This window comes from Camelina sativa, chromosome 14, assembly GCF_030686135.1.
Source record: "Camelina sativa cultivar CO46 ecotype springtype chromosome 14, ASM3068613v1".
Taxonomy (NCBI): domain Eukaryota; kingdom Viridiplantae; phylum Streptophyta; class Magnoliopsida; order Brassicales; family Brassicaceae; genus Camelina; species Camelina sativa.
Window position 1 is genome coordinate 1,569,460 of NC_141893.1, and position 25,919 is coordinate 1,595,378.

At 37.3% G+C, this 25,919-nt stretch overlaps 6 protein-coding genes and 1 long non-coding RNA gene across 19 annotated transcripts; 3 read left to right on the forward strand and 4 right to left on the reverse strand.

Moving 5' to 3' along the window:
- Window positions 1-149: 149 nt before the first annotated feature.
- On the reverse strand, window positions 150-2,605 carry LOC104738958 (uncharacterized). 3 transcript variants are annotated; one of them, XR_002035117.2, is made up of 11 exons: window positions 2,404-2,605; window positions 2,246-2,296; window positions 2,069-2,137; window positions 1,869-1,964; window positions 1,697-1,764; window positions 1,416-1,589; window positions 1,118-1,235; window positions 913-989; window positions 728-815; window positions 552-621; window positions 150-467 (listed from the first exon to the last, which is right to left on the reverse strand). It is a non-coding gene; the product is annotated as an uncharacterized LOC104738958 (long non-coding RNA). The 3 variants fall into 3 exon arrangements; XR_002035116.2 differs by having other exon boundaries at window positions 1,118-1,241; window positions 2,404-2,599; XR_015580205.1 differs by having other exon boundaries at window positions 1,118-1,314; window positions 2,404-2,599.
- Window positions 2,606-3,630: 1,025 nt separating this feature from the next.
- Window positions 3,631-6,722, reverse strand: LOC109124675 (cryptochrome-2). Of its 2 annotated transcripts, none has more exons than XM_010459181.3 (5): window positions 6,252-6,722; window positions 5,627-6,011; window positions 5,305-5,529; window positions 4,496-5,208; window positions 3,631-4,397 (listed from the first exon to the last, which is right to left on the reverse strand). In XM_010459181.3, exons 2-5 carry the CDS (start codon window positions 5,937-5,939, stop codon window positions 3,807-3,809), a joined length of 1,842 nt encoding a protein of 613 aa, XP_010457483.1. In that variant the 5' UTR covers window positions 5,940-6,011; window positions 6,252-6,722; the 3' UTR covers window positions 3,631-3,806. The 2 variants fall into 2 exon arrangements, with proteins under 2 accessions (XP_010457483.1, XP_010457482.1); XM_010459180.3 differs by having other exon boundaries at window positions 5,627-6,014; window positions 6,252-6,711.
- A 152-nt stretch (window positions 6,723-6,874) lies between these two features.
- On the reverse strand, window positions 6,875-8,963 carry LOC104738960 (malate dehydrogenase 1, cytoplasmic). Its single transcript, XM_010459182.3, has 7 exons — window positions 8,828-8,963; window positions 8,335-8,493; window positions 8,061-8,236; window positions 7,689-7,966; window positions 7,478-7,613; window positions 7,276-7,387; window positions 6,875-7,193 (listed from the first exon to the last, which is right to left on the reverse strand). The coding sequence occupies exons 1-7, from the start codon at window positions 8,868-8,870 to the stop codon at window positions 7,099-7,101; spliced, it is 999 nt and encodes a 332-aa protein (XP_010457484.2). The 5' UTR covers window positions 8,871-8,963; the 3' UTR covers window positions 6,875-7,098.
- Window positions 8,964-9,034: 71 nt separating this feature from the next.
- Window positions 9,035-14,314, forward strand: LOC104738962 (general transcription and DNA repair factor IIH subunit TFB1-1). 6 transcript variants are annotated; one of them, XM_010459183.3, is made up of 20 exons: window positions 9,035-9,344; window positions 9,473-9,551; window positions 9,627-9,688; window positions 9,787-9,850; window positions 9,953-10,064; window positions 10,161-10,236; window positions 10,313-10,408; window positions 10,623-10,667; window positions 11,040-11,096; window positions 11,195-11,350; window positions 11,447-11,512; window positions 12,035-12,158; window positions 12,309-12,365; window positions 12,489-12,616; window positions 12,702-12,875; window positions 12,970-13,083; window positions 13,197-13,274; window positions 13,439-13,486; window positions 13,683-13,751; window positions 13,894-14,314. In XM_010459183.3, exons 1-20 carry the CDS (start codon window positions 9,261-9,263, stop codon window positions 13,984-13,986), a joined length of 1,782 nt encoding a protein of 593 aa, XP_010457485.2. In that variant the 5' UTR covers window positions 9,035-9,260; the 3' UTR covers window positions 13,987-14,314. The 6 variants fall into 6 exon arrangements, with proteins under 6 accessions (XP_010457485.2, XP_087340989.1, XP_087340987.1 ...); XM_087484863.1 differs by having other exon boundaries at window positions 9,203-9,344; window positions 11,179-11,350; XM_087484861.1 differs by having other exon boundaries at window positions 9,203-9,344; window positions 10,329-10,408.
- Window positions 14,315-14,871: 557 nt separating this feature from the next.
- Window positions 14,872-15,524, reverse strand: LOC147927752 (uncharacterized). Its single transcript, XM_087484865.1, has one exon. The coding sequence runs from the start codon at window positions 15,196-15,198 to the stop codon at window positions 14,995-14,997; it is 204 nt and encodes a 67-aa protein (XP_087340991.1). The 5' UTR covers window positions 15,199-15,524; the 3' UTR covers window positions 14,872-14,994.
- A 319-nt stretch (window positions 15,525-15,843) lies between these two features.
- Window positions 15,844-18,636, forward strand: LOC104738963 (uncharacterized). Of its 2 annotated transcripts, none has more exons than XM_087484866.1 (8): window positions 15,844-16,161; window positions 16,266-16,361; window positions 16,813-16,896; window positions 17,151-17,311; window positions 17,456-17,573; window positions 17,657-17,792; window positions 17,878-18,056; window positions 18,195-18,636. In XM_087484866.1, the coding sequence occupies exons 1-8, from the start codon at window positions 15,928-15,930 to the stop codon at window positions 18,432-18,434; spliced, it is 1,248 nt and encodes a 415-aa protein (XP_087340992.1). In that variant the 5' UTR covers window positions 15,844-15,927; the 3' UTR covers window positions 18,435-18,636. The 2 variants fall into 2 exon arrangements, 1 of the variants encoding a protein (XP_087340992.1); XR_015580207.1 differs by having other exon boundaries at window positions 15,850-16,161; window positions 17,451-17,573.
- A 438-nt stretch (window positions 18,637-19,074) lies between these two features.
- Window positions 19,075-25,584, forward strand: LOC104738965 (putative methyltransferase PMT8). 4 transcript variants are annotated; one of them, XM_019236323.2, is made up of 11 exons: window positions 19,075-19,231; window positions 19,514-19,613; window positions 19,914-20,002; window positions 22,336-22,441; window positions 22,906-23,243; window positions 23,345-23,509; window positions 23,604-23,786; window positions 23,877-24,471; window positions 24,554-24,666; window positions 24,768-24,988; window positions 25,077-25,584. In XM_019236323.2, exons 5-11 carry the CDS (start codon window positions 22,989-22,991, stop codon window positions 25,414-25,416), a joined length of 1,872 nt encoding a protein of 623 aa, XP_019091868.2. In that variant the 5' UTR covers window positions 19,075-19,231; window positions 19,514-19,613; window positions 19,914-20,002; window positions 22,336-22,441; window positions 22,906-22,988; the 3' UTR covers window positions 25,417-25,584. The 4 variants fall into 4 exon arrangements, with proteins under 4 accessions (XP_019091868.2, XP_087340993.1, XP_010457488.2 ...); XM_087484867.1 differs by lacking the exon at window positions 22,336-22,441; XM_019236322.2 differs by lacking the exons at window positions 19,075-19,231; window positions 19,514-19,613; window positions 19,914-20,002 and adding an exon at window positions 22,068-22,249.
- Window positions 25,585-25,919: the final 335 nt, after the last annotated feature.

A 25,919-nucleotide genomic window follows, 5' to 3' on the forward strand; every position in this document is an offset into this window, starting at 1 on the left:
TCATATATAACAGCACATAAACCTTATTCTGATCATTTGCAACCATTTTTTCCCAAACTTGAAGCAATCAAAATTAAAATTCATACATCTACATTTGAATGCTGTATTGTAATTTGTACATGACCTAAATCGTAGATGCAGCCAACAAATTAGTTGAAAGATAAGGGCTATATTAAGAAAACCACCCTTTAGTTATGGTGCTAAATTTGGAAATTAAAAAAGAGAAAAAAAAGGTAGCTATATTAAAAAATCTAAGTTATATAAAAGGCCTAAGTAAGATGCTTGACCTACCAGAAAGTTGTTAGACCACGACATGAAGCTTATAAAGTAAAAGAGGAAGATTAAAAAACACTGTTGCAAGGAAGGTCTCACTTGTAGTACATTGGTCGGGCATTTCTCATTCTTAAAACGGACAGCACAAGAGAATGAAATCACACAAATGACGTATGTGAATCCAGTGGATGAGCCTGGTGACAAAAATATAGCATAGATTCAATTTAATACTCGTGATCATTAAACTGTGACAAAAATATAGCATAGTCATTATTTACCTGCACACCAGAGCAAACAAAGCATACTTCAAGTCATCATAATTGGTGTAGTCGAAGACACCATGGTTTCCTGGTCATATAATTTAAAATAGTCATATGAGAAAAAGAACACTGCTCAAAGCTAAAAAGGGAAGATATTGGTAAGAAAGTATGCATGAGAGTTTAAATAAACGTACCATCACAGTCTCGAGTGACCTCAGCAAAGTACATATCACCAGCTTCCTATAGAATCTTCTTATTCTTCAAACCATCCAAGAATAATAACTGCAGAAAAAAAAAAAGCCATCCAAGAATCAGAAGAAGTCAAGTGAGATCAAATATTATCAAAACCAAATAAATTGTAGAGGGTGAAAAACGTTACCAGCCTGAAAAAGCAGAAGTTGCATAACCACCACCTGTGATCCCCCAGGCATTGGACGAGAAGCTGCCAAGATAATCCTAAAGCACAATAAAAGGAAGTAAAACCCAGGATTTTCAATCTATTGCTAACAAGTAACAACAACGATGGTGAAGTGAGCAACGAATGAGACCAAGTTATATGAGAAGATGTAAAAAGAAAAGCAAACCTCTGGTGGTTTAGATAGGAGCTTATAGAGCCCGAAGAAGTTTCACCTTTTGGAGGACATCTATGTTTACACTCTTTGGCCGCTCTAGTGGCAATCCAAGAGCCCGGCCACAAATCAGCTGAAACTAGAAAGAGAAAACAGCATCAGAAGCAGGTTCTTTTTCTCTTCAATGGAGTGACCAGATATTAACACTCCACCTGCAGGAAACTAAAGATAAATTACTAATTTCGATTAGACGCATGGAAGTATATATTGCCAATGGAAGTATAAACCAATTATTAATTCTAACATCACCCACCACAATGTAATAGATTGAAATTTCCACTCGTCTTCCACCTCTTGTCACCTGTGCAGCAATCAACACAAGAGTCATCATCATGAAACGGTCTTGCGGTTCAGCAAGTCATCATCATCATCATCTCCACTGGTGCCTTTCTCTGCTAGTCCTGAGAAATTATGACAATCCTTGAGGCTAATGCAACAAAAAAAAAAAAACATGCATACCAAAAGTTAGCTAGAGACAATAGATAAGAAATAACCAGATATATATAAGCATGTCTCATGACTGCAAAAACTTACCCCCTCCATATCGCGATGCTTGTTGTAATCCATGTTGTTCACAAGTAATTCCAAAATATCTCACCAGCCTGAGAAAAAAAAAAAAAAAATCAAAGAAGACCATAAGAAACCAAGCATTCACATATGAAACAGCAACAACACACAAGAAGCGAGAAACGAATCTAGGTCTTACTCTTCGACGTGAAGAGGTTTGTAGTCACTGACAGCAACTCAATCAAACCATCACTATTGTAATCCTTACTGTTCAGGAGTAATTCCAAAAGAAGACCTGCATCAAAGAGAGAGAGAGAGAGAGTGAGACCTCCAAAAAAAAAAGAATCGTTAACATCAAACAGAGACAAGGGTGAATAAAACCCTAGAAGATCTTAGTACCCTCATCCTCAATCAAACCATCAGGGAGAGATCTTAGTACCCTCATCCTCAATCACCGATCGATCAATACTACAGCACAATCTAACTTGGATTAACAATAATAATAGGAACTATGAGTAAATAAAAGGAATTCGACTGAAGAAGAAAAAACCCTAGAAATCAATTTAGAGATCAAACCCTAGAAGAAGTTGCGATTTCAGAGACGAAAGCCACGCTTCCAAAAAGCACCTGCGAGAGACAGAAGGAGAAGACGAAGAAGAAGAAACGAGTTAGCGAAAAAGAAAAAAACAGAGGAAGAAACACAAAAAGCAATCACCGAAAGATCAAAGCCAAACCCTAGAAGCCGGGGGAGCGATGATAATCAGATAATAAACTTTGCTTTCAAAACACACCTGAAACAAGAGACGAAGAAACAAAATAAAAATCAGAGACGCGACGCATTAAGAAGAAGAATAACAAAGCGATGCAATTGGATTGAGAGACGCGACGCATTAAGAAGAAGAGTATATATTTTGAAACGAGCGAGTATTTACTAGTGAAGTAAAAAAGAGTGGAGGCATTTATTTATTTATAGATAATCATATTATTATTATGACGGTCACGATTTCATTCACTAAACCAGGGTTTCGACGGTCACGATTTCCTCACTTACCCTATTGCCTTTTTCCAACTTTCTTCTTATTGGACTGGGCTGAATATTATTAATGGACAAAATTTAACCAAACAACATTCCTTCATTATATGGGTTGAGTAAGCCTTAATGGGCTGGGCTTACTACTCCATCATTTATATGTCTATTTTTTCAAACGTCGTCGTTTCTTTCTTTTCCCTTCTTCGTTATTCAATGTTTTTACACAGAACCTTCTCTTATTATATATGAGGAGGGTTTGACCAAACCGAGATTAAAAGACTCGGTTAGCATAAAACCGTTCTAAATCAGTTTCCCCTCTACTGTAATATGCTCTGTTTTGATTTCTCTGCGAGATACTGAAAGGGAGAGGAAGAACGTTGCCACTGATGTTGCTACGGAAGCTGTGAGGGTATTCTTATACAACATCAGTGCATTTTGTATTTTCTGAAAATGATTACAATTGGTTTTCAAATCTCTGGTGAATCGTATGTGTGTGCGTGACTTTAGTTCCATTGGAGCGGCAAGCAACGATGATGTGTAAAACTAGCGTTGATTCATCTTTTTGTAAAGGTCAAATGTGATTTTAAAACCTTAATCTAAGTAACATACATATTCCATCTAGCTCCTTAGACTGGGGAACCACACGAATAACTTCACATTTCAAATATTAGCCTTACACTCCAACCATTCTAGACTTCAATGTGTGGTAACAACTGCAACAAGGGCATGACTTGCCAAACAAGATGAGGCTCCTCAAGGTTACGAACAATATGATGAGTTGCGAAAACATTACTTGTACAATTGTAGAGGCAAGTCAAAGCTAGGCAACTCTGTGTTAAACAAAAAAAGGTACACTACCCAGAGTATAATCCCTCAGAGTAACTGTTAGTCTGTTACACACCTCTCCCGCACCCCCGACCACAACAAAGACTAAACAAAGATATTGCATATGTTTATTCATAGCCAATTGACATAAACCGTAATTATTAGCGTTATATATGTTTTATGCAATCATTTCCTTCTGAGTATCATCAAAAGGAAGACAGAGTTAAAAACACATTCACACATCTACATGTTAGGCTTTATATATAATAAAGCTTATTCTGATCATTTGCAACCATTTTTCCCCAAACTTGTAGCAATCTGATCAGAAGAATCTTGAATACCTTCCAAATTCTTCCCATCTGATGCCAACGAGCAAGAATGAGAAACGAAGAACACACTCGAAGAAGAAGAAGACTCAGCAGTCGAAAACAATTCCCTTTCGTCAAATCCTCTAGATTTCTTCATGTCTCTCTCTTCTTCTTCTTCCTCAGGTTTCCCTCTCTTTGACCCGTTGTAACGAACAGCCGAAGGTACTTGTTGGTCATTAGAAGACACAGACGGGCAAAGTCCAGGTTCTTTAATGGTATTAGCCCCTAAGGCCTCGAAGCTATCTGCTACAATCTCATCGGGTGCTGCCCCTATCATTATCTGTGCTTCACGGGTTCTTGATATGGCTTTAGCGAGTAGCTCACGAGCTGTGTCGATGTCTACAATGGGTTTTGCATAGTTTGTCCCCAGTTCCACACCGGACGCTTTGAGTACGGTTAAAGGAGCGTCCCATGGATGATGGATCCATTCAGTTGGCAATCTCGCTAGCTCGGGAAGCCATTGCCTTATGTACTCACCTTCCGGGTCATATTTGGCGCCTTGTAACTGAAATTTAAAACAGAGATTTTCATAGATTTCAGAACTAGAATAACCATAACCAAAAGACAATAGAAAAACCAGTAAAACCGCGTTTCATAGCTTACCGCGGGGTTGTCCAAGCGATCAAGCTCATGGCCATCAGGTATGCTCCCGGAGATATACTGCCAGCCAAGGATGTCACATTCCAAATCAGCATCCAAAAGTGTATCCCAGAAATACTTCATTCCCCATTTCCATGGAAGGAGAAGAAACTTCACAGCAAAGCTCGAAACAATCACTCTTATTCTGTTATGCATCCATCCGGTAGCCCAAAGCTCTCTCATTCCAGCATCTACCAAAGGATAACCGGTCCTGCCTTGTCTCCAGGCCTTGAACTTATCAACATCAGCATCCCAAGGGAAAAACCGAAGATGACTCAACAATGATTGCTCATGAGTAAACGGGAAGTTGAAACATATATACCGAGAGTACTCTCTTAAACCGATCCCTCTAAGAAAAAGATCTGCACTTTCTTCTCCTTCACTGTTCTTATCTCTTGCCCATATAATTTGTTTCATCCGGGCACACTGGAAGACATGTCTGACGCTTATTTCCCCAAAGTGGAGATATGGAGAAAGAAGTGAAGTTGAATTCCCAACAACCTTCTTGCTGCTCTTTGCGTAATTCATCAACTGCTTCTCGATGAACTCATTTAGTATCTTATCAGCATTGCTCCATCCTGGAGACCACGCTCTAGTTAACAACGCATTGCTCGGCTTTTCAGCCTCATTCTCTAAGCCTAGTTCTTCGATCGAACATGCCCAAACCGCTTCAGCCGCTAACAAAGAAAAGACATAAATTTTTACTACCTCTTATGTCCTGAAGAAATAAAAAACGTTTTAGCTTTTACATAACACTCTTTGAAGGTATTTACCTGCAGTTAATGGTATCAACCGCCAAGGAGGAGGAAGCATAACTGACTCAATCGGCATATCTAAGCATTTCTTCCAGTACGAACTGAAACTCGTAAAAGGTTTGCCCTTATCGCAGTATATCTCCCACGGCTCATATAGTAGATCTCCATTGTAGCTTTGCACAGAGATCCCACGTTCCACCAGCTTCTCCTTTACGGTATGGTCCCGAACTAACGAAACAGGATCTACAACAAAGATCACATGACTTCATCAACCTCAGTTACATTAGAGTTTACTTCTACACTAACTTCAAGAGAATTTATATCACGTGAGATGTAGTACCGTAGAGATGGTTAAAGACGACTTTGGTAGCACCGGTAACGCGGATACAATCCAAGATCGCAGAAACGGTGTTATGGGTTTTGATTAAAGTGAGGTCAGAGCCAAGAGCCTTCAAGGATTGAGATAAGTGAGCAAGTGATTGTTTCATCCACCATCTCGAAGCTCTTCCAGGATAAAACTGTCCTTCTTCTTCAGGACACCAAATAAAGACAGGAAAAACAGATCCTTCGTGAGCAGCTGCTGCTAATGCAGGATTATCCTCAATCCTTAGATCTCTTCTAAACCAAACTATGGTCTTTTTGTGCGTCGTCATAGTTATTATGATGAATCAATACCAAATCAGTTAAAGTTCCACTCTTTAACCTCAAGCTCCACCAGATGATAGCTACTATATCAATCACAGAGAATGATTAATCAGAAATCTGTGATCTTTCAAGTCCTAAACACAAAATAATCTACAAAAATTAACATACAAGAAGGGCTTCTTCGATTTAACCCTAATCCTTAAAACAGAGCAAGCAAGAGAATTTTCAATAGAGAGAGAAAAGATAGATCAAAGGATGAAGATCTACTAAATGAAATACAAACAAGAAATCAAAAGCTGGAAACTTTTTTTTTTTCTTACCAGGACTTGAAATCAGAGTAGAAGTAGATATCTCTCTCTCGGAGAAAAAGATCTGGAATCAAAAGACTGACAAAGGTTTTATTTTAGTGACTTGGGATCTTCTTTCTTCCTATTTTGGGTAAGATTTGAGATCTAACGAAAGACGAAAACACACCCATGAGAGAGTAGTAGTAGTATGAATGTAATAATAATTGTGAAATAGTATAATAATAATCACAACAAGCCAAAAGTAGAGAACTTTATCCAGAACTTGTGGCGTATGTTCTTATAATATTGTTTTTTTTACCGACATCTCATCTCTCATTTGCTAATCTACGATTTTATTGGGATCGATCATCATACCAAACTTTTTGGTAATAAGATATTTTATTTTGTTTATAAGAGAGATCGAATTGTGTTTTCGGTGTTCTAGTGGGCCTTTAAACCTAAAGTGTAGTGAAGATACTCTTATCTTATGTTTGGAAATAAAACGTTTGGGGGCCAAGGACGGTGGTGGTTCATGAACTCGATTCTGCACATGCCCACTTTTGTAGAATCCATTAAAATTTATAAGTCTATATATAAAAAAGCTCATGTATTTTGTGTATAACTTTTAAAAACGGTGAAGTGTGAAAAAAAAAAAGGAACAAAAAAAGGAAAACTTAAAAGGTAAAGAACTTGATTCTCATTTGTTCTGAGCAAAATCCACAGACCAGGGACAATGCTCATCAAAGAGAAACCCACAAAGAGGTTCTAAAACAGTGTTTTTGGAGTTTTTTTTTTAAGACATTTCTTATTCCGACAAAGCCTTGCAGCAAGCTTTTTAACGATCTCAAATCTTAAATGGCTTCAAAAGAAGAGTATTGGTTTAAGAGAGGCATGAGTACGCCAAGTCCTTCTCTTCCTTGAGCTCCTCTGCAGTCAAATCCATCTTCTTCCTTGATACTTCATCGATCGGAAGACCTAACCAAAACAAAATTCACATTAGCATGCACAAATTTGGGTTTCAGAATTAGGATATTCAGTTGTAAAATCTTGTTTTTACCTTGGACAATGCTCCATTCTCCGTTGCGACAGGTTACAGGGAAGGAGTAGATAAGTCCTGATGGAACGTTGTAAGAGCCATCGGAGTATACTCCCATGGAAACAAAGGTACCCTGACCAATTAAATCAAAGAAAAAACTCATATTAGAACAACTATTATAAACAACATTGAAAAAAAAACAGTGAAGAGTTTATTTATGAACCTCTGGAGTTCCAAGGACCCAGTCACGGATGTGATCACAAGCAGAGCTAGCAGCAGAAAGTGCACTAGACAACTTCCTAGCCTTAATGATGGCAGCTCCTCGTTGCTGAACTGTAGAGATGAATTCTCCGTTCAACCTACAGTAAATAGTTAAAATGAAATTAGAATTTACTTGGAGAGAAAAAGAAAGGGTCTTAAGTTCTATGGCATACCATTCATCGTCCTTGACGAGCTCACGGACAGGCTTATCACCAGAAGAGGTCTGCACTTTAGCATGGTTGACATCTGGGTACTGTGTGGAGGAGTGGTTTCCCCAGATGATCACGTTCTTAACATCAGAAACTGGCACGCTCAACCTCTCAGAGACCTGACCTAAAGCCCTGTTGTGGTCAAGCCTTGTCAAACAAGTGATGTTCTTTTCAGGGATAGAAGGTGCAAATTCCTTCAAGATCAATGCGTTGGTGTTGGCGGGGTTAGCAACAACAAGAACCTGAAAACGACAAAAGGATCTGAGCAAGTGAATCACAACACTCCAATCTCTAACAATGAAACGGAATTAAATAAGCAAAACAGCTTCCATCTACCTTGCAGTTTGGAGCGGCATGCTTCTCCAATGCAGCAGCCTGAGACTTGTAAATAGAGACATTCTTGGACATCACATCCTTCCTCTCCATTCCTTCTTTTCTTGGGAAACCACCAACCATAACAGCAACGTTGACTCCAGTACATCCTTCAACGGCATCAGTTGTAGCAACAACACCTGATAATATAATTAATACACGTCAAACGTTCATCATCTTTACCCACTTCACTTGAGCAATATCACAGTAATAAAAAAAAAACTCAAACTTTAACTACCCTTGAGAAGGGGGAAAGCAGCATCGATCAACTCCATCTTGACACCGTTAAGTGCTTCAGCACTAGGAGGAATATCCAACATGTGAAGGATAACAGGCTGGTCAGCACCAAGCATGATTCCCCTTGCAATCATAGGTACAAGAGCGTACCCAATTTGTCCTGCATAACCACAACAGTTTGTTATATGTCTAACTATAATAAAGTCCATCCCAAAATCAATCGATGGTCAACCTCTAAGTTAATAATCCTAGTACTGTTTCGACGTAATTTGAACCTAGCAAGGTCAAGATCCAGCAAAAAACGCATAAGATCAGATCCAACGAAAACAAGAGTTGGCCTATGTTTCATCGATCAACGGTATAACCAAAAACTATGCAGAGATCTCTGACTTAGAGTAGGCAAGAGCTTTGCGAATATTTTTACTAGCAGGAGATCCAAAATCAGAGATAGAAGAAGATATATACACGATCGCAAAACAAATAAGGGTTTATACCTGCAGCTCCAGTGACGAGAACACGAACTGGTTCCTTGGCCATCGGATCTAGATCGGAGATTAACGCCGGGAAAAAGGATCGGAGTTGGAGGATTTTGGACTTTTGAGAGAGCGGAGAGACAGTGAAAGATATATCGTTTAGGATTTTGTGTCCGTGAAGCTCACTCTTGTCTTATATTTATCGAAGATAACGATGGAAAACAAAATACTGTATTTAAGAAAAAAAAAAAAAAAGAAAAAAAAAAGAGTAAGTGGTTATGGGCCGGATTCGGGTGGGCTCGGCGATTCCACAAAAAGAAACGCCTCTTTCCTCCCAAGAAGGAGCAGAGGACTGGAACTCACCTCTCTCTCTCTCTCTCTCTCTCTCGGTTCATAGAGAGCATAAAACCTAGATTCTAGTTTCTTCGCTTGATCCACCGATTTTGATTTTGAGATGGCTGGTGAGCAAGTGGAGAATCGAGGAGTCAAATACAAGAGCTCTATCAAAGATCCAGGAACTCCTGGATTTCTCAGAATTGTATGCTGCAAAGATATATATATATATATATTTACAAGAGCTTTCCCTTTCGCTCTCTTTTGTTTTTGAGTAATAACATCTATCTATCTATCTATCTATCTGCTTCTAACTGATTCTTCAATTCGCAGAACGAAGTGATGTTGCTCTTCGTCCCTAACGATCCCAAATCAGATTCAAAGCTCAAAGTGCAGACTAAAAACATCAAAAGTATGTTACCCCTTCTCTGATTCATAGACTCATTGCACAGTTGTTATCAAAAAATTTCTTCAATTTTTTTTTCAGGTCATAAAAATACCAAAGAAGCATCTAATAAACCTCCTTGGCTCCATCTCACTACCTACCAGGTCTCTTCCTTCTCTTTGACATTCTTCATTCTGTGCTTCAAAAAAGTTATCTGAATTTTGAAGCAGCTCAGTCCTCCTCATCTTGATTTGGTTTACAGGGACGGAATCATATCTTTGAGTTTGAAAATTATCCCGACATGCATACTTGCCGTGATTTCGTCGGTAAGCTCCATCTACCTTTTTGTTTTGCTTTTATTGGTTGGTTGGGGAACTATTTCTCTTGTTTCTGTAAACCTTTTTTTTTTTTTTTTTAACTATCAACAGCGGCCCTTGATAAAAATGACGAGGAACCTAAGAAAGCAGCTGTCTCGACATCTACCGAGCAACTCAGTATTAAAGAATTGGAGCTACGCTTCAAGCTTCTTAAAGAAAACAGGTACGTCGTAATCAGAACATCGAGTCGAGTTGCCTTTTTTTTTTTTTTTTTAAAGTTTCATTGGCTCATCAAGTTCCTTCTAACATGTATATAAAGTGAGCTGCAGAGATTGCATAAGCAATTCGTGGAAAGTAAAGTCCTGACGGAAGATGAATTCTGGGCTACAAGGAAGGTTACTTCCTTTCTGTTTCCCTTGCTTCTCCTTCTCTTGAATGTCGTTGTAGTTACTGACTTTATTCTGATCCTAGAAATTACTTGGTAAAGATTCCATCCGAAAGTCAAAGCAGCAGCTCGGGCTTAAGAGCATGATGGTTTCTGGCATCAAACCATCTACTGATGGACGGGTATGGTTCCATTTTCTCAGCTCCTTCCTGGCAGTTAGTACAGCCTCATTAGTTACCATGTTCATGTACATGCTTGTGTTGGAAAAAAAACGATGCACCTACACTGATGTATATTCGGATTAATTACATTTATGCGTTGATATAATAATCATATTATCATGTGAAATCTCTGCTGGTTTACTTCTAACCACTTTCTTCATTTTTCTTCTTTCAGACTAATAGAGTGACGTTTAACTTGACACCTGAGATCATTTTTCAGGTGAGCTCTTTGCTTCACTATGTTTTTTCTTATTAGTGTAAGTGCTCTATAAGTTTCTGAATCCGAATCCAAGTTGGATCCTCAAAGCTCGTCACCATAAGTTTTTCTGTTTAATGGGGCTGAAGTCGCAGTTAGTGATAGATTGGGTGAGAAATCCATTGATAGGTGTTCAGGTTGCTTTATGTGCTTGAACTTACACAGTCCAATGTGAAACTATTAAGTGAGGAATATGAACTTTGTTTAACAGCCGTTCAGCCCCCCCATATATTTTGTGCTTGCTTAGCCAGTAAATTCATTGCAAGTATACTGAAATGTTACTTCATTCATGCTACAGTCCTTTTCTCACTTATGTTTTCTTCATTACGCTTTCAGATTTTTGCTGAGAAGCCGGCTGTACGGCAGGCATTCATAAATTATGTTCCGAGTAAGGTAACAAAAACTAGCACACCGTGACAATCTTTATTTATAGGTTTAATCTTCAAATAAGACGAATCTTAACTGGCTTTCGTAGTTATTTCCTACGGTAGATGACAGAAAAAGACTTCTGGACAAAATATTTTAGAGCAGAATATCTTTACAGCACCAAAAATACAGCAGTAGCTGCAGCAGAAGCTGCTGAGGACGAGGAACTCGCTGTATTTCTGAAGCCTGATGAGATCTTGGCTCGGGAAACTCGTCAAAAGGTTAGCTTTCTTCTATGGATTAATCATTTTCCATGTATTTTGCTTGAAAGAAAATATATGTGGCATATCCATCTGATTTAAATGTTATTTCTTTAGATTAGACGGGTTGATCCAACTCTTGACATGGAGGCTGACGAGGCAGACGACTACAGTCATCTTATGGTAAGTAACTTAACTACCACTGTATGTGAAAGGTTTGGATAATTTCAAAAGAGCGCATCAATGATTCTGTTTGAAAGGAAATTTTAATTGTTCAGTTAATACTGTATAGATTCACACAGACAGAAATGTCTTTCTTCGGTGTTTTTAGTGTTGGTGTTTATGTATTGTCTATCCCTAGAAGAAATAGTATGGCAAGAACTGGGACTATACTAACGGTGTTAAGAATCAAATTCGTAACCATGTGTCACATGTTTATTTTCTAGAATTCTTAGCGAACCTGATCAGAATTGTTAAATCAAGAAAATTAGTTTCTTTCAGATAATTCTGAATTAGTGCTTTTGCTTATCCACATGACCGATACTTTTATATTAGCATGTGTGAGAAGGAGCTCAAAACTGATATCTAGAGAACATTAATTTCGACATTGACATTGTGCTCTTTGTATGCGGTTGAAAGATTATTTACAATACACTGTATCAAATTATCTTATATTGTGCTTAATTTAACATTCCTGTAACACAGGACCACGGGATCCAGCGTGATGGCACCATGGATGTTGTTGAACCACAGAATGACCAGTTTAAACGATCACTTTTGCAAGATCTTAATCGTCATGCTGCCGTTGTATTGGAAGGCAGAAGCATTGGTAAACACCTCTAAGCACCTCATTTGAATATTTTTATCTGAACATTTTATAACGGTAGACAATTCACGAAGTGTAAACATTTATGTTGGCCTTTTGACTTTAATTCTTGGTGGTAAATATACAATAATATTCCTTTAAATTGGTAAGCAGATGTTGATTCAGAAGATACGAGGATTGTTGCAGAGGCTCTCACACGGGTTAAACAAGGTTTGATGTTTCATTCTTCTATGTTTCGCGTTTGCTTCTTTTTTTACTGTGCTAATCGATGGGCAATGCTACATTTTATATTCATCTGACCTTGCTATCCATCTCTATTTTTACCCCTGTTAGTAAGCAAAGCTGATGGGGAGACCACCAAGGACGCTAATCAGGAGAGATTGGAAAGAATGTCCCGGGTAGCAGGAATGGAAGATCTTCAAGCACCACAAAACTTCCTGTTAGCCCCGCTTTCTATCAAGGTTTGCATTTCTGCCAATATAAAGGTTTTCACAATTGATGATGGATGCTGCGTTAATCCCCTTACCCTTTCCTGTTTGGAATCAGGATCCTCGTGATTACTTTGAATCTCAACAAGGAAACGTCGTCAATGTGCCCAGAGGAGCAAAGGGATTAAAGAGAAATGTCCATGAAGCTTATGGATTACTAAAAGAATCCATTGTGGAGATTAGAGCTACAGGATTAAGTGATCCGTTGATTAAGCCTGAAGTTTCCTTCGAGGTGCTATTCTATCTCATAATAAAATGTGTGCTGACTAAAGAAACCATAACTTATTGCTTTGTTGCCTGAGCGAAAAATTGCCGACCCTATTCAGGTTTTCAGTTCGTTAACCCGAACTATCTCAACTGCCAAAAATATAATTGGAAAGAACCCACGAGAGAGCTTTCTAGACAGATTACCAAAGTCTACTAAGGATGAAGTTCTACACGTAAGTCCGACATTTTCCAGTGTCCTAAGTGACAAGAAGTTCTATATGTACTGATTAGTGAAGATTGGGTAGTAATGCCTATGGATAAGAGGACTTTCTTCTTTCATCTACAGCATTGGACATCGATACAAGAATTACTAAGACATTTTTGGTCATCTTATCCGATAACGACCCCATATCTTCATACCAAGGTAATTTATTGTAATTTTCAAATCTCCCAATCCCAAAGTTTGTTACATACATCGATTCCTAGGCTTTCTCGATGAACATTTAATCTTACTTATTACACACCAAGAGCAAGTTATTATACCGAATCTCTTTTGTGGGTTCTTGTGATGTTTTTGTTATTATGCAGGTTGGTAAGCTGAAGGATGCAATGTCCAATACTTATTCAAAACTCGATGTAAGCTTCGATATTCGTCATCTTTCTGACAAAATAAGCAACTAGGAGTATATCTGTTAAAACAGTAGAATAGTAGATCCTAATCTCTTTATACCAATGCGTTTAAGAAAATGAAATTTGGGTAAATTAGATTGAAGTCGAATCTTATTGTATATGGTATACTGTACGGTTTCCTTGATAACTCCATGTAACTCAGGCAATGAAAGAGTCAGTGCAATCTGATCTCCGGCATCAGGTTTCTTTACTGGTTCGTCCAATGCAACAGGTTAGTTTTATACAGAAAGAGTTGTATTACATTATGTCTCGGTTAAGTTTATATTTTCAACTCTTATTGCATCTATATCCAGTTTATATAGCCAAACCAAGAGTCCGGTTTAAAATTGATCTTAATCGATTCTCTTTGCCAGGCTCTTGATGCTGCGTTCCAACACTACGAAGCAGATCTGCAGAGAAGAACAGCTAAGAGTAGCGGCGGCGAAAGACCAAATGGGTACGTATAGAAGACAAAAACATAAAAACCTCTGCAAGATCTTTTGAATTTTTTCATTTAGTTGGTGTTTTTGAGATTTGTCATTTGTCTCTTTTTGTCCGACCATTGAGAATTTGAGATGCCAAAAAAAAAAATAATAATAATCGTTCATATATATATAGAAGTTTTTTCGTTTTCTTTTTGTCTTTCTCTTTGGTGTCAATGAGGCGGTTTGTACTGGGAGAGAAGAAAGAGATTTTTTCGACAGAATCCTCGATTTTAATTTACCAACTGAACATTTAATTTTGTAATGTGATCAAGAGATAAGATCCCGACGGGCTTGGTTTGAAGTTGAGAAAGTTGCTTAAGCTCCCAAAAAAGGTATTAATGCTCTAATTGTTTAGTTAGGTTAGAACGCTTATGTAACAATGGGACAATCATAGAGAAAGGCTTCCATCTGCGTGATGGGATGAATTTTTAGTTGTGTAATGCTGATTAGTTAAGATGCTCGACAGGCGGCTGTACAAGCCATTTGTAGGTTTTGCTTGAGCTCCGAAAGAAAAAGAAAAAAAAACCTCTAGTTAGGTAGAACGTGTGTGTGACCGATTACATAGACTTCAATGGGATGATCGAAGATCATCAAAACAAACAATTCCAAATTATAAAAGAACCAGAGTTATGAACCAGAGTTCTTATACCAGGATTCATAATTATGTAAGCTATGTATCTTTCCAATCTTATAAGTAACTCAGGGTGTTGCTTTTGCTACAAGAAATTCCCGGTGCTATAACTGTTTATTTAGGTTATAGATCGTGTATGTTCACAGTGGGCTCGTAATAGAGAAAGACATCGTTTAAATAAATTTCAAAGCGATATGATAATTATCATCAAATCACTAAATAACAAACATTCGAATTTAGAAATTAAACATAAAGACAAAAAGAAAGACACAAGACGAAATCCAATACAATAACCAATGAGAATGAATAATTAATACAACGTCTAAATCTATAAGTTGAGCTTATGTCTTCCTTCTCAACTAGAATCTGTTTGGAGGAGCTATGAAACCGTAAGCGCGGCGGCTACCGTCAGTGCAGCCGAGTCTCGGATCACAATCTAGACGAATAGTTTCATGGATCTTGTGGAATTCGTGTTTGAAAACACCAAAACGAAAGACCAAACCTATAGCGATCACCACCAAAGCAAGGAATGTGCATAGCATGCAAATCCTTCCACAACACATTTTTCTTCTCCTGAGATCGAACACAACCTCCGATCGTTACCTCTCTCTCTTTTAACTAATTCTGATGAGGAAATTTGGATAGTGTTTGGGGTTTAAGGCTATATAGAGGTTTTTGTTAGTTTGTTGGTTGTGGGAATGTGGGAGACTGGGAGAGAAACGTGGGGAATAAGGAAAATTTTAAGTGGATGGATTAATAAGAGACTGGTGCGTGGACGTTTTCTGTCCCTATGATTGCAAGGGGAATCATGCTTGGTGCTGACCAATTTGTGCGCGTACCCAATTTGTCCTGCATAACCACAACAGTTTGTTTATATGTCTAACTATATATAATCCATCCCAAAATCAGATATGAGAGCAACTCAATCAATCGATGGTCAACTTCTACAGAAAGACAACAGGATGGTTCATGCTTGAAGCAAGATGACTATAAGAATCCTAGTGTGTTCGATGTAATTCGAACCTAGCAAGGTCAAGATCTAGCAAACGCATACGATCAAATCCAACGAAACAAGAGTTGACCTAAATTTCATCGATCAACGGTACAACCAAAGACTATGCATTAAATATTTTATGGGCCAACGGTACAACCAAAGACTATGCATTAAATATTTTATGGGCCTTTTAAGATTAGGCCCAAAATAATTTAAGCCCATAGTTTACAAAACCGTGAATCATCATCATATGGTGTAGGGCGATAAGGCGAAAACCACGTCCACCACAATCCCCGGTATGGCGTCATCTTACGTCACCTTCTCAACGGTTACTCCGACGGTCAGCGGCAGCAACAGCACTGACTACATTCGAGGCTTCGTTCCCTTCACGCGTCGTTGTGTAACTCCATCACCGAATGCTCGGAGGAGAACTTCGGCTGTGGTGAAAGCGTCGACGAAGAAGAAGAATGCAATGGAGTACCGGAAATTAGGAGACGCCGATCTTAACATCAGCGAAGTTACTTTTGGCACTGTAAGGATGAATCTCTTTTATTCAAATTTTTTGTTGGCACTGTTAGTTTTGGTTACTTTATAGAATTATTGCAAGTTTTATGTGAATTTTTTTTCGAATTCCAGATGACATTTGGAGAGCAAAATAATGAGAAAGAAGCTCATGAGATGTTGAGTTATGCAATTGAAGAGGGCATCAACTGTATTGACACTGCTGAAGCTGTGAGTTTTTTTTTTTTTTCTTTTTTTATTAATCTTTTATTTGTTCATATTCTCTTCAAGTTTGGTGAAAGTGTTTGAATCTCTTTTTTGCTTTATGTATATGTGTTTTGATTATTGACTATGCATATATGAACTAAAGAAATATATATCTTCTCTGCCCTGTCTTATATATAATAAACACATGTATTGTGATATAGGGAAGTTTTTGGTGTGTGGAAAATGTCATTTTAAGCCATGTCTCTCCATGGTGGGTGAGCTCTGGTTTATAGTGCAGCTCTTGATTAATGCTTTTTTGATGAGGGAACTTGAGTATTGTTGTAAGAATCTACAGAATGAGATATGTATTTAGTTGATAAGATTTTAACACTTGTGTTTAGCTTTCTGGCACTTGCTTAGACGTGTAGATTTGTTGTGGTAATTTTTTAATTTATTTAGTCATATATTATTTCAGTACCCTATACCGATGAAGAAGGAGACTCAAGGAAAAACCGATCTTTATATCAGTAGCTGGTTGAAGTCTCAGCAACGTGACAAGGTATCACCATCCTTCATGTTTTGGTTGCATATTGTAGTGTTTGCAGTTCTTGGATTCTGTTGGATTGAGTTGGAACCAGTTTATACTGACTTTGACTCTTTGAAGTTCTTACCTGATATATATAACTGTTAGCAAAGTTTTACCCTTCGTGTTTGAAGTCATCACTGTCTTTGTCAAGTATATTCTCTAAATCGGCAAAACCTCCTTGAAGCTTTAATTTTTTTTTATTGATGTTCTCTTTTTGTTTTGAACAGATTGTTTTGGCAACTAAAGTATGTGGATACTCAGAAAGATCAAGTTACTTGAGGGAGAGTGGTGAGGTTCTGCGTGTAGATGCTGCTAATATCAAAGAAAGTGTTGAGAAAAGTCTTAAGCGCCTTGGTACTGATTACATTGATTTGCTTCAAATACACTGGTAACATCGCCTTATTTTGTGGTCTAAGCCTAATTCATATGCTACATTGTTTGAGAAAGTTTTTCGCCATTCCATAGGCATAGTATCTCTATATTCATCATCGAATGTCTCAAAATCATGATACTGAATTTTTTTTCAGTCCAGGCCAGATCGATATGTACCACTCTTCGGTGATTTTTACTATGACACGTCGAAATGGAGAGCAAGTGTACCATTTGCTGAACAACTAAGAGCCTTGAAGGATCTCGTAGACGAAGGAAAGGTAGTGCTACTCGTTAATAATCAGATGTTATACTGTAAACCTCGAACACAGAATTTTGAAGTGTTCCTCGAATTTTGTAACAGGTTCGCTACATCGGTGTCTCGAACGAAACTTCATATGGAGTGATGGAGTTTGTTAATGCAGCCAAACTTGAAGGACTACCAAAGATTGTGAGCATCCAGAATGGTTACAGCTTGCTAGTTAGATGCCGGTTCGAAGGTAAAATATATTTCTGAAAACCTAGAGAGCAAGAGTGTAGGAGGATGCTCTAAAATTATTTTGTTGTTTTGGGTTAAAATCACAGTTGATCTGGTAGAAGTATGCCACCCAAAAAATTGCAATGTTGGCTTGCTTGCTTACTCCCCTCTTGGAGGTGGCTCGTTGTCTGGGAAGTACTTGGCTCCAGACTCTGAAACTACAAAAAATGCAAGGCTAAATCTTTTCCCAGGATACATGGAACGTTACAAGGGATCCCTAGCCAAGGTTTGTTCTTGATCCAACTATGCTTGCATCTTTTTATGTAGTGTAACAATTAAGAAACTGCTATCAGCTTGAATGTAGTTGTAAAAAGCCACGCGGTGAAAGGTTCTGAGGTCAATAGTATTTTTCTTCCGATGTCAGGAAGCAACCATACAATACATTGAGGTGGGGAAGAAGCACGGTTTAACTCCGGTTGAGTTAGCACTCGGGTTTGTACGTGACCGGCCCTTTGTGACGAGCACGATCATTGGGGCCACATCGGTAGAGCAACTAAAAGAGGACATTGATGCTTTTCTGATGACAGAGCGGCCGTTTTCGCCAGAAGTTTTGGCGGATATCGACGCTGTTTTCAAAAGGTTCAAAGACCCTTCTTTCGTTTGAAAAAAACAAAAAGGTTTCTAATGAGTTTGTGTGACCTCACCATGAACGTCCATAAGTTAGTTTCGCATGAATTTGTCTTTTTTTTTTTTTTCAGTTGATATGATACGGTTACACACACTATAATGAACCACAGTTACAAACATTTGTGTGACCTCAAAGTGAACATCTATAAGTTAATTTAGCATGAATTTGTTTTTTCACAGTTGTTGTGTGTCTCGATATGGGTTATACACACTCTCAGAGTCTCATATAATGAACCACAGTTGCAAACGTTTCAACTCTCTAGTGATTCTATAATGGACCTTAACCAATTCCAGTTTATCCATTAATCTTGTTGTAAAAATAATAACTGATGGGTTGGGCCGATCTCAACACAGCCCAGGAAGAAGAAGACACTTTCAAAAGCAGCGGACGAAAGTAACTGTAAGTTAGCCGTTGGGATGTAACGGTAACTTCTGACGCCAAAGCTGACTTTTTTTACTTCAGAATTCGAAAACTATCCGTTAGTAATTTTCCCAAACGGTAGCTAATGACGTCAAAGCTGACATTTTTTACTTCCGAACTCCAAAACTATCCGTTAGTAATTTTCCCCAACGGTACAATTTTTATCTATATATAGTAAGCAATATACACGGCCTTTTTGTCACAGCTAAACAATCCAAAATATGTAAATATAAACTTATAGCCTCTCCTCGCCTCTCTCTCTCTCTCTCTTCATCTCCGGCGGCAAAAACTCAGCCAAACTTCATACCTCCAAGGCTCCAACTGCCAAAACTCAGCCCTCTTTTTATTTTACAGTGAGTTACTTTTTTGATATACGTTTTATTTAATAATTGATATTTCTAGTCTTTTTGGCATGTTGTTTGGGTTTATTTCACTCGGATTACTTCTCCTGGCTCTTAGTGCTTTGTTTTTTGACCTATGTTAATGTTAATTTTGATTTCTATGATATTCTGTCGATACTTCGTTTAAAACTTATGAACCAGCCTCATATATATATTTTCGTTGTTATTATTTCTTTGATTTATATAGATAGTAGTGTATTAATTAAAATAATGTTTTTTTTTTTTTTTTGCAAGGTGTCGTTCGGATGAGGAGGATAGAGCTTTTGAGCCAGCAACAATTTCCCACGGCTCTCGTTTACCCAAACCAAGAAACTTGGATTGCAGTTTCCTCGAGGTTAGTTTTTTCAAGAAACCACCACTTGTATCATCAACAAATAGTTAGTTAAAAAGCACTTCTTAGCCGAAACACTCAACACACGCTCGAAGCATTTTTTAATGTAAAACTCTGCTCTGTTTTTTTTCACCTATGCTGATAATTTCTATGCTATTCTTGTTGATTTTTCGTTTGAAATCTATGGATTAATTAAAATGCTGAATGGTTAGGTGCAATGTTTTATACTATGATCAGCCTCATATTTTCGTTACAATTTCTTTGATTTGTATTGATAAAATCAAAATATTTTTGTTTTGCAAGGAATTTGGACGAGGAGGACTACGCGAAGCCAACAACAAAGCTTTCAAGCCACACGTTTACACCCAAACAGAAATAGCAATTTCCTCGAGGTTAGTTTTTCAATGCTTTTCAAGAAACCACCACTTGATAGCAATTTCCTCGAGTTAAAGCACTTCTTAGTCGAGACGCTCAACACTTAAAACACTCTTAGTATAATTAATTAGTATTATATATATATAACTCGAAGCATATTTTTTACTGTAAATTCTATACTTTTTTGTGCAACCAAACTTAAAATCTCTACTTTTAAAAACTCGGAAACACAAATATCAAAATATATTTTAGAGTAAACACATTTGTTTTTATGCAAACTCACTTAGTTGAAGCGCCTTAGTCAGAATTTTGAAACATGTAGTCGAAACACTAAATCATCAAAAGGCCTAGAAATCATAGAAACATACGCAGAATTTTAACTCTTTAGTAAAAAATTAGTCGAAGCACTTATTCATAATAATAATCCAACGTCTAAAATACACACTTAATAAACACCAAATCGATGCAACCCATTTTAGTAGTAAAACCAAACTACTTAGTCATCAACCTGATTCTGAAGAACACTTCATAAACAAAAAACACTTTAGTCAAAATTTAGCGAACCACTTAGTCTCTAAAAGCACTTGAGTTTAATTCAACTAGTTTTTTACTAAATTCAAAATGTTCGAAACATTTTTTTTTTTTTTTTTTTTTTATTAAAAGTTCGAAACATTTTTTCCCAACCAAAACGACTCATCTGAGTCCTAGTCAAACAAACACTTGAGTAAAAAACACTACTAGGCGAAGTTGCGCAGTTGCGAAGTTGAATAGCATTTCAACATTTAAGTCGAAAAACTTTAGTAAAAATACTTAGCCGAAAACAATTTAGGATAAAAACCGTCGGTGTTCCGCAATTGTTTCGTCACACTGCCATTTTTAGTATTATTGGAATAGACTTTATTGAAATAGTCATAAGTAATACTTTATTGAAATAATCATAATTGAATAATAATAAGGGTGTGAGAATGGTTGCATCGGTTGGAGCGGGACGGACTTGCAGCGGAATGGACAAATCAGCAAGATAATCAGAATGTGCAAAACAATAAATCGCTTTTTATTTATCTTTCAACAAGTAGTTGGATTCAAAGAAAACAGAGATAGAGACAAACTGTATTGGACCAACATAACGGTATCTATTGTCTGACCGCAATTATCATTCAAACACATAAGTCAAAGTAGTTTTAGTCACTTTTAATTAATCAAAGCACAAATGTTAAAATTAAACACATTATTATATTTAGCTAACTTTGATCAAAATTCCAAACATTTCAGTACACATTTCAGTACAGTGGAAGGTGAACGAAAGAAGCAGAGCAAGAAGTGACACTAAAATCAAGCTTAAAATAGTTTTTTCCAATATATATCTTTTGTGCCAATATTTTAGAAAAATATTAATCAAAAGTTGTATTCTTTTTCATCTACTCAAAATCAAAGTTTGTACATATTTCACGAGAAAAACTAATTAATTTAGTCAAATCAATCATATAACTTTTTTCCAGATATATAGAACCTAATTAGGGAAAAATATTTATAGTTCTCAAAATAATTAGGGAAGTGAGAACACAATTAATGGGTCAGATCTAGATCTCGTCGTCGTCGGTCATCCACCTTTCAGGTTTTGACGAGTGTGTCGAACGGACGATATTAATTTTAATATAAATCGAATAACAATAATACAAGTTGCAAGCATGGTTAAATAATAAAATCACCGGTCACCAATTTGGGGTTAATCAGTAATGACCGACACAATGAATACAAAAACGCGTTCACAGTCTTTTTTTTTGTTTATTCCGTGTCAATGACAGTGACTTCTCCCAATAGGCAACTCTATTTTTCTCGTCACAACTTTTTTTTTTCATTATGTAGCAAAAGAGAAAGACAAAAAAAAAAAGATGATCCCATATCAAACGTAAATTGTTTTGCAAGAATTAAATAAAAAGCCGAAGAAGATAAACATTAAACACCGTGTGGGTTTGTTTATTAGTGATGAAACTGAAAACGCATTATAATGTCGAATCTAATTGGCGATAAAGTCGTTTTTATTGCGGTAACTATATATATACGAAATAAACATATTGGTCCAAAATATATTTCATAAAATAAAATAAAAGATATAACAGCAAGTCGACAGTTGTGGACATGGAGAGAGACCTTTTCTATCTAAAAAAGCCTTTACAACGAAACACAACACACTGTACCTTTTATACATCTCTCTCTCTCCCTATTCTTGGAAATAAAAACATTTTAGCCACTGAGAAAAAAAGGTATCATTTCACCTTGAGAACGAGATCTGAATCTTGTAGTATAAAGTTTTTATTTTTATTTTATATTTATTCAATTTTATATATAGGCATAAAAATCGTTACTTTAAATCCCCAAAAGAAACAATACAACTTCATTCACTCTCCCATTCTCGGATCTCTCCCTCAGTACCAGTGGCCAACTCTTCTTGGTCGGTGAGTTTTCCCATCTTTCCATCTTCTGGGTTTTGTGTTGAGATCCGTATTGAGACATTCGTTAATCAATGAGGGTGTTTTTACTTTTCCCGGGAAATTGAAGTGAGACTTTTCATTAAAAGCTTATACTCTGCTCTCTAGATCTAATTGAATTTTGCAAAGATTCAATCTTTAACTCTTAAACCCAAAAAAAAAAAGGTTGTCGGTGGCTACACTTTATGTATGTTACTTGGTTTACACTTAACTTTGATGCTTGTGTGTGGTTTCCGACCCAATTAACACGGATCTGAATCTTCCAACTCTGTTTTTTTTTTTTTTTTTTTAACAGCTTTTTGAATTTATGATGGTGTGTTGCGTTTAAGTGCGCTCTAGTGGCTGTTTACCGAACCTTTTTTACTAAAAGTATCTCTCACACTGTTTAAAGTCATTGTCTTTATAAGTGTTTCTGTTCTTGATTTGTGCAGAAAGGAAAGAGAGAAGAGTGTGGAAAGCATTTTTTGTTAACTAGACTCTGAAGAGAGCTCTTTTGGTTGTAAATTACGTTTGGATGATGAGAGGGAGATCTGATGGAGGCCAGAAGAAGCGGCTTATTGCTTCGGTCTGTGTCGTGGCTTTATTCGTCTGTTTCTTGTTTATGTACTATGGTTCCTCTAGCCAAGGTGCATCAGCATTGGAATATGGAAGATCTTTGAGAAAACTCGGATCTTCTTATTTGGGTGGAGATGATGATAATGGTGATGCCAAACAGGATGATTCTGTCACCAATGCAGAAGACAGTCTTGTTGTTGCCAAAAGCTTCCCTGTAAGTTGTTTCATCAATATCTCAAAAAGTTTGGTGTGTAACTGCACAATTTTGTTATGTTTTATGTGTAAGCTAACTCTTTTGGTATATATGTTATAAAGGTCTGTGATGATCGACACTCGGAAATCATCCCTTGCTTAGATAGGAATTTCATCTACCAAATGAGGTTGAAGCTTGATCTATCTGTGATGGAACATTACGAACGGCATTGTCCTCCTCCTGAAAGACGGTTCAATTGTTTGATTCCTCCTCCATCTGGCTACAAGGTGCTCAATTTGTTTTTTTTTTGTTTGTTGCTTTGATTTGATTCGTCTCTGGTACCTTGTCTTGATTGTTTTGCTATATATATTGATAATTTAGGTTCCTATTAAGTGGCCTAAGAGTAGAGATGAAGTGTGGAAAGCGAACATACCTCACACTCACCTTGCAAAAGAGAAGTCTGATCAGAATTGGATGGTTGAGAAAGGCGAGAAAATTTCTTTCCCAGGTGGAGGCACTCATTTCCATTACGGAGCTGATAAATACATTGCATCAATGGCAAATGTAAGCGTCTTTTTTGCCTCACTTGTTTTTTTGCCTCACTTGTTTCTTCTTCTAGTGATAACTTGTTTCTAATGACTTTACTACTTGCAGATGCTTAACTTTTCGAACGATGTATTGAACGACGAAGGAAGGTTAAGAACGGTTCTTGATGTTGGATGCGGAGTTGCGAGTTTTGGAGCTTACCTTCTCGCATCTGATATAATCACAATGTCATTAGCACCTAATGATGTTCACCAGAACCAAATCCAGTTTGCATTAGAGAGAGGGATCCCTGCTTATCTTGGTGTTTTAGGTACCAAAAGGCTTCCTTACCCGAGCAGATCATTCGAGCTAGCTCATTGTTCTCGATGTAGGATTGATTGGCTTCAAAGAGATGGACTCCTTCTTCTTGAGCTCGATCGTGTACTAAGACCTGGCGGTTATTTCGCTTATTCGTCTCCTGAAGCTTACGCACAAGATGAAGAGAATTTGAAGATATGGAAGGAGATGAGTGCTCTTGTTGAAAGAATGTGTTGGAGAATCGCTGTTAAAAGAAACCAAACTGTGATTTGGCAGAAACCTTTGACTAATGACTGTTACTTGGAGAGAGAGCCCGGGACACAGCCTCCTCTTTGTCGCTCAGACGCTGATCCTGATGCGGTTTCCGGTGTGTTAATGGAAGCTTGCATCACTCCTTACTCCAAGCGTAAGTTTGCTCTGCATTTGGTTATTTGGTTTCAGTTTTGTATGCCATATGTCTCAGTCATGTTCTGTTTTTCTATATGCAGATGATCATAAAACAAAGGGAAGTGGGTTAGCTCCTTGGCCAGCTAGATTGACTTCATCTCCTCCCCGTCTTGCGGATTTCGGTTATTCAACCGATAGGTTTGAGAAGGACACGGTACTTGAACCACGGGCAACCTTTTTGCAACTAGTGATCTTACTTGAGATCGGTTCTTCCACATATTTATTGTTAAAGCACATTCATTGGTTTGTTTGCAGGAACTTTGGAGACAACAAGTGGACAGTTACTGGAATCTGATGTCCTCAAAGATCAAATCAAACACTGTGAGGAACATAATGGACATGAAAGCTCATATGGGTTCATTCGCAGCTGCTCTGAAAGATAAAGATGTATGGGTTATGAACGTTGTCTCTCCCGACGGTCCCAACACTCTAAAACTGATCTATGATCGTGGTTTAATCGGGACTAATCATAACTGGTACGTGTACCCGAAAAACCAAAACCTTTCCATCACTTGTGACTAATAGTTCACTTTCTCACCATGCACCATTCCTTTTTACTGTTAGGTGTGAGGCTTTCTCTACATACCCGCGAACATACGATCTGTTGCATGCGTGGACAGTATTTTCAGACATTAGAAACAAAAGATGCAGCGCGGAGGATCTATTGATCGAGATGGATCGGATTCTTAGACCTACAGGGTTTGTCATTATCAGAGACAAGGAAAGTGTAGTTGAATCAATCAAGAAGTATATGCAGGCTTTGCATTGGGAGATTGTGGCGTCAGAGAAGGTAACTACAGGTTCAGAACTTGACCAAGAGAATGAAGATGGTGAGAACAATGTCGTATTCATTGTCCAGAAGAAACTGTGGCTCACCAGTGAAAGCCTTAGGGACACTGAGTAAAACAACATACTATCAAAAGCACAAGAAACAAACAAAGAGAAAGAAATTGTTTAAATTCCACAAGTTTTTATATAGTTTTTTTTTTTATTTTGATTTTTGTAGTTGATTTGTACGACATAAGCGAATTATGATGATATAATACTAAAACTATTCATTGTTTTTTTTTTCTTTCGTTTTCTTGAAACCATTGATACCTTATCGAACTGTTTATAATAATTCTGTTTTCTCCAACTACTTGGAATATTAAAGTTTGGTTAGAATGTGTAACTATGATCCTTGCTGTCGGCAATATATATGTTTGACAGTTTTTGAAGAAAATGTATAACAAAATAATTTTTAGATACCAAATAGACTTTTTGATTTCAAGAGAAGAAGATTACTATTGACAAATTCAATGTAGAAATGTGTCCACATAATTTGAGTAGTTCAACGAAAATAAATTTATAAAACATTAACCAGTAGAATCATCATTTTCCAATTAAAAAGTTTCAAAAATGTGGTTA